At 38.5% G+C, this 9,941-nt stretch overlaps 1 protein-coding gene across 1 annotated transcript in view; it reads left to right on the plus strand.

Moving 5' to 3' along the window:
- The window catches only part of rdh10a (retinol dehydrogenase 10a), a 64,521-nt gene extending 58,891 nt beyond the window's left edge, over window positions 1–5,630 (plus strand). The window contains exon 5 of the mRNA XM_060824129.1: window positions 4,711–5,630. Coding sequence (XP_060680112.1) covers window positions 4,711–4,834 — 124 coding nt within the window. The 3' untranslated portion in view covers window positions 4,835–5,630. The remainder of the gene's footprint in view (window positions 1–4,710) is intronic.
- Window positions 5,631–9,941: the final 4,311 nt, after the last annotated feature.

The following is a 9,941-nucleotide window of genomic DNA, read 5'->3' on the forward strand; positions in this document are numbered from 1 at the left end:
CACTTTCTGTTCATTCTGCTAAACTATACATCTTGTTACAGGTGATTCATAACATCCTCATTGTACCGCTCTTCCAAGTTTGAATCTTTTGGCAAATTTTGAAAGTTTACTGGGCATTTCACAATCTGAGCCATTTACCAAAAAATAAACTAGGAGTCATTCCCTTTGGAGAGAATGATTATCTGTCATCCAATGATCTGAAAAACAACCAGCTATTGCAATTTGATGCTTTATCATTTAAACTGATTACGTGCTGACTATCCTATTGCATAACTCTTAATTTTCTTAATTAGCCTTTTATTGTCAAACTATGTCACTGCATTTCCTTCTTCAAACTTCTGTCACTTCATCAAAAATTCAACTAAATTTAAGCACAATCTGTTCTATAACTTTGTGACATCCACGTCTTTCCTTCTATTACTGCCACCTTTCCATTTTGTCTCAACTTACCTGAACATTTTCTATCATTCTGTATAGAGCACCCAACCCTTACTGTTTTTAATCCGTTCCCATTATTGTTACTATGTTATATTTCTACATGCTTGTGTACAGCGCTAGTCTTGGATTTCCATTCCTCTTAGTTTTCTTGGAATGTTTTTATTTAATATGCACACATCATTCCCCTGCCCCATGCTGCTGCCTGCCTAACCCCTTGTTTAGTTTACTACTTTGCCATTGAATGCAATCACAATGGAATACTTTCTATTCCGCAGCTGTTTCAATGTCCCAGGAATCAGAAATCCTCCCTTCAGCATCGTGCTTCAAAGCATGGATTAGGTGTTACGAACAAGAAGTAGGCCATGTAGCCCCTCGAGTCTACTTGATCAGATTTTGCCTGAGCTGATTGTAATCTCAAACCCCATTCTAATCTACATCAATAACGACAACACCCATCCACCCCACCCCCCCACCCTTTCTTAGCCAGAATCTATCCAGCCTTCCTGAAAAAGGTAATAGAAGCAGAGTCTTTTAATATTTTTAAGGCAGAGTTTAACAGACTATTATCACTAAGGAGGTGTGGGGAGAAAAATCTGTCTCCATTTTGATAGGGTGACTCCTGTGTCACATAGTTCTTCATACATTTACGAAGAGAGACTATCCTCTTCATGTCCACCCTGTGAAGTTACTTTAGGATTTTTGTATATTTCAATTAAGTTATCTTTTATTCTTGACTCCAGCAAATACAAGTCAAACTTGTCCAACCTTTCCTCACAAGACAATCAGTCCATTGCAGAACCTACTCTCAACTGTTTTCAACATGTTAACATCTTTCCTTAAGGCAATCAATACTTTGCACAGTACGCTAAATATTTCTCATCAGTGCCCCTCCCTATTTACTGGAGACATGATTGTACTGGACCCAATCCAATGGCATTAATGTGGACTTCACTGGTTTCCTCATTTCCCCTCCCCCCACTTTACCCCAGTTCCAGATTTCCAGCTCAGCACCATCCTCATGACCTGTCCTACCTGTCAATCTTCCTTCCCACCTATCCGCTCCACCCTCCTCTCTGACCTATCACCTTCACACCCACCTTTATCCACCTATTACACACTCAGCTACCTTCTTCTCAGCCCTCTATCCCTCCTATTTATCTCTCCACCCAAAGGCTCTCAGCCTCATTCCTGATGAAGGGCTTTTGCCTGAAATGTCGATCTTCCTGCTCCTCCGATGCTGCCTGACCGCCTGTACTTTTCCAGCTCCTCTCTAATCTTGACTCTAATCTCCAGCATCTGCAGTACCCACTGCTGCCTGGCATCCAGGAACTCCAACATGCTGCAGTTGTGACACATCACTTGTTCTAGCATCCTTAATGTGTCCTAATTAACAAATTAAATTAATGTAATTCAATAAAGATAATAGTTTTACATACCTTACCTTATCACCCATTTCTATACTAGGTTGGACCTTAGTCACTTAGCAGATATTCCCCAAATGACTGACCTCCTCCCCTGCATAAGAGTAAGAATGAATTCCCTAAAGTTGAAAGACTTAGAAAATAATAAAGCAACATAATATCACTTATCCTTCTTCCCCTTAACTCCCTTAATCAGCCAGCTCCAGAGTACTTGGTGTTAATGTTACTTTTTTGGCTAGTTTACATTGTTTGTCTTACAGCACAGAAACAGACCATTCGGTCCAACTCACCTGCGCTGACAAGCCGTCCCATTGACCTTGTCCATTTGTCATCACTTGGTCTATATCCCTCTCTCACCCTTCCTATTCATTTACCTGTCTCCTGTCAGGTCCAGGAGACATGTTTGTCTTTAGCCCCATAGTTTTCTCTAGTACTTTTTCTCTTTAACCATAGTTGTCTTATCCCTTCCTAGAATAGCACGGTGGCACTGTGGTTAGCACTGCTGCCTCACAGCGCCAGAGACCCGGGTTCAATTCCCGTCTCAAGCGACTGTCTGTGTGGAGTTTGCACATTCTCCCCGTGTCTGCGTGGGTTTCCTCCGGGTGCTCCAGTTTCCTGTCACAGTCCAAAAATGTGCAGATCAGGTAAATTGGCCATGCAAAATTGCCCATAGTGTTAGGTGAAGGGGTAAATGTAGGGGAATGGGTCGGGGTGGGTTGCACTTCAATGGGTCGGCATGGACTTGTTGGGCCGAAGGGCCTGTTTCCACACTGTAAGTAATCTAGAATTGTCTTTTCTCACTTGGATATATCTTTTATCTGTCATGAACTATTTTTCTTAGAAGTCTGCCATTGTTCTGCAAACATCTTTGCTGCTAAACCCCTTTCTAAGTACACTCCAGCTAGCTTAACCCTTAATTACTCTTACTGAAGTTTAGCACAATTATTTCTGACTCTCCTTTCTCCCCCGAACTGAATGCTAAGTTCTGTTATGGTCACTGTTTTAGCGTTATAGGGTCATAGAGATGTACAGCACAGAAACAGACCCTTCAGCCCAACTCATCCATGCCAACCAGATATCCTAAATTAATCGAGTCTCATGTGCCAGCACTGGGCACTTATCCCTCTAAACCGTTCCTGTTCATATACCCATCCAGATGCCTTTTAAATGGTATAATTGTACCAGCCTCCACCACCACCTCTGGCAGCTCAGTCCATACACTCACCACCCTCTGTGTGAAAAGGTTGTCCCTTAGGTCTCTTTTATATCTTTCCCCTCTCACCCTAAACCTATGTCCTCTAGTTCTGGACTCCCGCACCCCAGGGAAAAAGACCTTGTCTATTTACCCTATCCAGGGGAAAGTGAGGACTACAGATGCTGGAGATAAGAGTTGAGAGTATGGTGCTGGAAAAGCACAGCTGGTTAGGCAGCATTCAGGGAGCAGGAGAATCGACGTTTCAGGCATGAGCCCTTGCTGATGAAAGGCTTATTCCAGAAACATTGATTCTCCTGCTCCCTGGATGCTGCTTGACCTGTCTTTTCCAGCACTACATTTGACAATTCACCCTATCCATGCCCCTCATGATTTTATAAACATCTAGAAGGTCACCCCTCAGTCTCCAACACTCCAGGGAAAACATTTCCAGCCTATTCCGCCTCTCCCTGTAGTTCAAACCCTCCAACTCAGGCAACAGCCTTGTCAAGATCGTTTACTCTCAGATCATTTATTAAATTCTCTTTATTACACACCATCAGATCCAAAATAACATGATCACTGCAACATCATCTTCATTTACTGTGATTCTACCCTTAAGTGACCATTTTCAAATACCTAATTTTGAATGGATGTGACTTGTGGGTGCTGAACCCACTGCCCTGTCTATTGGTGTCTCTCTACTCACTTTCACTCCTGCCACTGACACTCTTTACCTCTTAGCTGATTTCACTCTCACGATGTAACAAGAAATGCATTCTTCACTGAATAGTTGCGAGGTCACGATAGTTTCCTTCTATATCTTTGCTGCCTGAATTGAAGGAGAAACATTTTGAAATTTAAAGATTTCCCCTGTGTTCAGTTTCCAAAGTCCACACCCTCCAAAGCCAATGTAGAGGAGACAAAGCACAGACTGAACAATCACTTTACAGGATATCTACATTCTCTCCGCAAAAATGACCCGTGGGATTCTGGCTGCTTCCCATTTCAACACATCACCATATTCCCTGGCCAACATCTTGGGTTTGTTACAGTGCTCCAATGAAGCTCAGCGCAAGCTGGAAGAACAATACCCAATTTCTTCTTGGGACCTTACAACCTGCTGGACTCAATATTGAGTTCAGTAATTTTGGGGGCTGAGCACCTTCTCCCACATCCTTACCCCAACCTCAAAGCATAAGGCCTTGACATCATAGGAGCTGCTACCACAAATGACCCACTGTCAGCCACTAATTGACCCCATTCGCAATTATTGCATTCTATTATGTTGACCTTTGCACATCCTTTATCTGGTTTTCTCACTTTCTGGTCTCCGTCTCCAGTTTACAACCCCCCCCATCGCACACGCACGCACACACACCTCTGCACCTTCTCTCGCACATATTCCAATGTTTTCTTAACTACAATCAGAAGGTTCATTGAAATCAAACATTAATTCTGCTTTCCCTCCACAGCTGCTGCTAGTCCTGCTAAGTTTTTACAGCAGTTTCTGATTTTCTTTTTGATTTCCAGCATCTATTTTTTGTTTAGTATTTGTAGATATTTAGTTCTGAATATTGAAATTTCGGGCCCATTTAAGTCTGAAGAGGGAGATTTGTCTCTTTGCATTTTAAAAACAATTCTTTCTCTCTGTTTCAGCATTATGCCATGGGAAGCTGTCGTCTGCATGTACCGTTTTTTGGGAGCAGATAAGTGCATGTATCCATTTATTGCTGAGAGAAAACAGGCTTTAAATAACAATGAAGCCAAAAATGAAATCTAAAGCACAACTGTTACATCCAGCACTGGGACCTCATGTAGAAATGCATGCATTATTTGATTCATCAATATCTCCATGCAAATCAGAAAGTGCTGCAGTGACTACATTTGAGTGAACTCTCTTGGCAAATAGCTGTGAAGCTTCAGCTTTCCATGATCACTGTGGATAAAGCAGTTGATACTGTACCTGTGTATTGAACAAGTAACAAGATAAATGTATTATGCCAATCATTTTGTATAATTTTTCTAGTGGTTAGACTTGCACACGTTTTAATGCCAACTGAGCAAAGTAAGATATGATGTTTTTAACATTTGACTTTTACTCAGCAATGCGATTTGTGTTTGCTGTTAGAACTGTATTTATGTGATGTTCAAATAGAGATGTAGATAAGTGCAGTACTTTAGAAAATTCCTACTACTAAATTTTTTGAATAGTAAATGCACTGTAATGATTGACTTCTCCCACAGTCGGCCACAAGTACTTCTGTAAATCTTAGAATTACTGGTACAATGGAATATTCATTTACTTACCTTGAAACTGGGCGAATTTATGCAAATGGATCTTGCAGTTTAAAATTGCAAAACATGTTCCCATACAGCACTAGAAAACATCTTTTTAAGAAAGAAATCTCTCATTGGTGTGCCTTTTGAATAGAGTTTAAACATTGTCCTATTTTCTGTGGATTAGTGGTCCATTTTTTAAAAGCCTGAAATTTCTACCTCCTTTGTATATCTATTTGTATAACACCTAAATTTGTTTATCAGAGGTTATAAAAGTAATGTCTTTTGTGTGTCTTTGTGATCACTTTATATATAGACCAATATTTAGTCTTCAAGTTTTTTAAAATAATATAGCTAATTGTAAAGAATTTTTAATTAAAATGCCATTTAAGATGCAAAAGATGTGCAGTTTTTATGATACCTAGTATTGAAGAAACAATATTTGGACTTTAGTAAAGCCTTGAAGGTTCTGCGTGGTAGACTAATTAATAATGTTAGATCACATGGGGTGCAGGATACAAAACTGGCTTGACAGGTAAGAGACAGAGGGTGATAGTGGAGAGTTATATTTCGGATTGGTATGTCACAAGGATTGGTGCTCGGTCCACTTTTGTTTGTTGTTTATATAAATGATTTGAATGAGATTATAGGAGGCATTGTTAGTAAGTGTGCAGATAACACCAAAATTGGTGGTATAGTGGACAGCAAAAAAGGTTATCTAAGGTTACAAAGATCTTGATCAATCGGGTCAATGGGCTGAGGAGCAGCAGTTTAATTTGGATAAATGTGAGGTATTGCATATTGGTAAAACAAACAAGGGCAGGACTAATACACTTAATGTTAGGGCCCTGGGTAGTGTTATAGAACAGAAAGACCTAGGGGTTCTGATACATATACTTTGAAATTTTCATCACAGGTAGACAGGCAGTTATGGGGTTTAGCATGCTTACTTTCATTGCTTACTCCTTTTGAGTTGGGACATCCTGATGAGATTGTACAGAATATCTATGAGGCCGCTTCTGGAGTGGTGTGTGCAGTTCTGGTTACCCTGTATTAGGAAGGATATTATCAAGCTGGAGAAAGTTGACGAAAGATTACCAGGATGTTGCTGAGAGTAAAGGATTCGAGTTTTAAAAATAGGCTTTATAGGCTTGGGACTACTTTCACTGGAGCATAGGTGGTTGAGGGTTGACCTTCTATAAGTTTATAGAATCATGAGGGGTATAGATAAGGTGAATGGAAAGGGCCTTTTCCCTAGGATAGAAGAGTTCAAAACTAGGGACCATATTTTTGAGGCAAGAGGATAAAAATTTAAAAGGGACTTGAGGGGCAACTTTTTCTCACGGTGGTTCATGTGTGGGATGATCTTCCAGAGAAAGTGGGGAATTCAAGTACAGTTACAACATTTAAAAGACATTTGGATAAGTACATGAATAGGAAAGGTTTGGAGGGATATGGGCCAAACAAACAAGTGGGACTAGTTTAGTTTGGGAACATTATAGGGTAGGGTAAACAATCTGTTTCCAAGCTGTATGAGTCTGTGACTCTATAATTTTGAATTGGTGAGAGTTTCTTCAAAAAGCCACATTGGGTGATCTATTTATTGGTTATTAGATTGTACCCTTCCCAGCAATTTACATGCATTCATTTGAGCTTTGAGATACAGTACCTGCAAACACACAAGGTCTCAAATTAAATGGGCAATTTTTAACTGAAGATCTTTTGATGTAGTTAGTTAAGTAATATCCTAACTTCCTTAAATGAACTCATGAATTGTAGGCTGGTTCAGGATCTCTTGGACTTATTTAAAAAGCCCTGTGGTTTTGTTCTTCTTCCCTCTCTTGATCCTTTAGAAATTGAAAATATTAAATAGGAGCAATGTATAAATTTCTTCCCATATTCTGTGGTCTAAAATACAGCTGTTCAGAGTTGACATTCAATGGTATCAAGACCTACGTAACTGCATTACACTCCTGGCCATGTTTCTTGTTGACATGTTGAGAACATTATTTTTCTTCCCTGTTACCATCCTGCCTAGACCACAGGGCCGCCTTTTGTGGAAGGTGAAGTGAGATTTAATGAAGCTTAAGTTTTGGGCAAGGTATAGTCCAATAGGACATAAGCCAGGCACTTAGGCTATTTGATTATGGGTGCATATGGGTTGAAAAACATTTGGAATAAAACACATTGACAAAAATTTAACAAACTTATTGTGCAGTGTTTCAAAGATAATATTTTTAAACTATGGAATTAGGGTGGGGTAAATATAATCAAATGGTCCAGTAATTGAGATCAAAAACAAGAATTTGTAATGTAGTGATTTAAAACACAGGTCAGGGTAAACGCTTTCCTTCTTTGTGATTAGTTTAAGTTCAGTTCAGGTTAAGTTAATTAAATTCGTATTAATTTAACATTAAGTTCTCTTTTAGGCTTAGAAACTGAAGCAATGGGTAAATTTTGTTCAAATGGAAGCTAAATATTGATACTGATTGAACTAAATAGCCAGTTTGAATGTTGTAACTTTTATGTACATACCTTCAGGCTGGAAAAATTAAGAAAAATCTTTGTTATTTTAACTTGCTTTCTTAAAAATCTTGTGGAAGTGGTTGCAGTTATGATAGGTATGCAGAAGAAACAGGTTCACATCTAAACCTCTATGTAACAATGCTTTTATTTGTAAAGAACAATGGAGGGAAAGTAGGTTCGTACATGAATCTTAGCCCTGGGCTGGGTTCATTATTGTCTGGATGCTAAAATGTCATACCAGAATGAAATAATAAGATAGAAAATAATGTTGACATTTTTGGACCTCTATTTGTTTGACTGTTACAATGCTTTATTAGGTGAGTATTGGAGATTTGGAGGTGAAATTGGTTTATGGAAATAGCGCTCTGTACACCACAATAATGGGAAGTAATATAAATGGGTTGATCTGCTTTGAATTTTTCATACTAATATAGTTTGTTTTGCTATAACATGCGTTTCATTAATAAGAATTCACTAAAACACCGATTGGGGACACTCTCTAAAGCTCAAAGTTTTAAAGTGTGTATTGGTTATAACGCAATTCTGGTCTCATTTAGTTTAAATGGTGCAGCTATGACACGAGTTTCTTAACACTGGATTGAATGAGAACGGAACTACTGCATTAAAGCAGAACTGACTTTAGAATGCATCAATTTCATTCCTTTAATCACAGTTTTTGGAAGATGGCTTGAAAACAACATGCTTCTATGCATCTGATGGAAATAAAGAGTAAAATCTTCATTCTGATTATACATTTCCTCCCCTCCCTTAGATATTTTATGTATTTAGTAAAGATGGGTTCCTTGGTAGTACAGAATTTTAATATTGATGTAAAAAAAATGTTGCCAAAACATTTCATCTTGCACTCATCAGGACAAATTCTCTTGCTATTTGCTCTAAAAGCATATAAATAGTGCCAGTTTGGTCTTGCCAGAGGTGCCTAGAACTTCTGGGATCAAGTCTCCAACTCTATTGAAAACCAGCCCAACTTATCTAACCCATCCTCTACAAAGACACAGTAATTTTAACTAGCTAATAAATACTTTTTTAATGGGCTCTTAAGGCACAGTAGTAGTGTCCATACCCTTAAACCCAGGGGCTTGGGATCAAGTCCCATTCGGTCCAGAGGTGTTTAGTAACATCTCTGAATAGTCTGATCAGAATATATTTTTTTAAAAATAAAAATCTTTATTTAGGGCTTTTGTTGTGCAGTGGAAATGTCCCGACCTATAGACCAGGAGGCCTGGGTTCAAATCCTGTGTGCTTCAGAGGTGTTTCACAACTCTGGACAGAATGATCAGAAATATCTAAAAATCTTTGCTCAATTCTATTAATCTCTTGTGACTCTGAAATTTACTCAAGTTCTATTGCATACATTCTCTTTCCAAAGCATTTACTAACTTTCAGTTGAGGACTCCACTAAATGCAGAGGATCTACTATTGAATAGGGAACTGATAAATACTTCAGCTTTTTCAAAATCCCCTTATTTTGAGTATTTTCTATCAACAGACTTCTACTTCACCACATTTCAGATTAATTTATTGTCATGCAGACAAAATTGTTACTTGCCAGATGTTTTGGAGCAAAAATATCATCACTTCCCATAACATAGCTGTACTATTGATCTCTTAAGATCCAGCTTAATTGTGTAATCTAAAATCTTGATTTTCATAATTGTTTAGAATTACAAATGTGAATAGATTGCATGAGGTCAACTACTATATTTGTTAACATTAAAATGAGGAACACAGCATTGTCCCCAGAACATGTTCACATCAAAATGGTTAGATTCATTTGTCTTTTGAATTAGCTTCCCTTTACTCTATATATTCTGGATATATCTCTCTCCAAGATTTATTCCTACAAATGTTTAATCTGAAGTCCCCACAAATGCCATGATACGCAATACTGATAGAATACTATTAGTTTGGCATATATTCATCATGAATATTAGTCTACTTAATTTGGAATAATTATTGTAGCTTAGCATTTAATGTAGCACAGGTCTTGGACTGTCTTGTGGAAGTGAAGGTCAGTAAACTCAAGTTTGCTGAAGTTAATGTCCCCATTAACATTTTGTCCT

This window comes from Hemiscyllium ocellatum, chromosome 4 (genome assembly GCF_020745735.1).
Source record: "Hemiscyllium ocellatum isolate sHemOce1 chromosome 4, sHemOce1.pat.X.cur, whole genome shotgun sequence".
In the NCBI taxonomy this organism is placed as follows: domain Eukaryota; kingdom Metazoa; phylum Chordata; class Chondrichthyes; order Orectolobiformes; family Hemiscylliidae; genus Hemiscyllium; species Hemiscyllium ocellatum.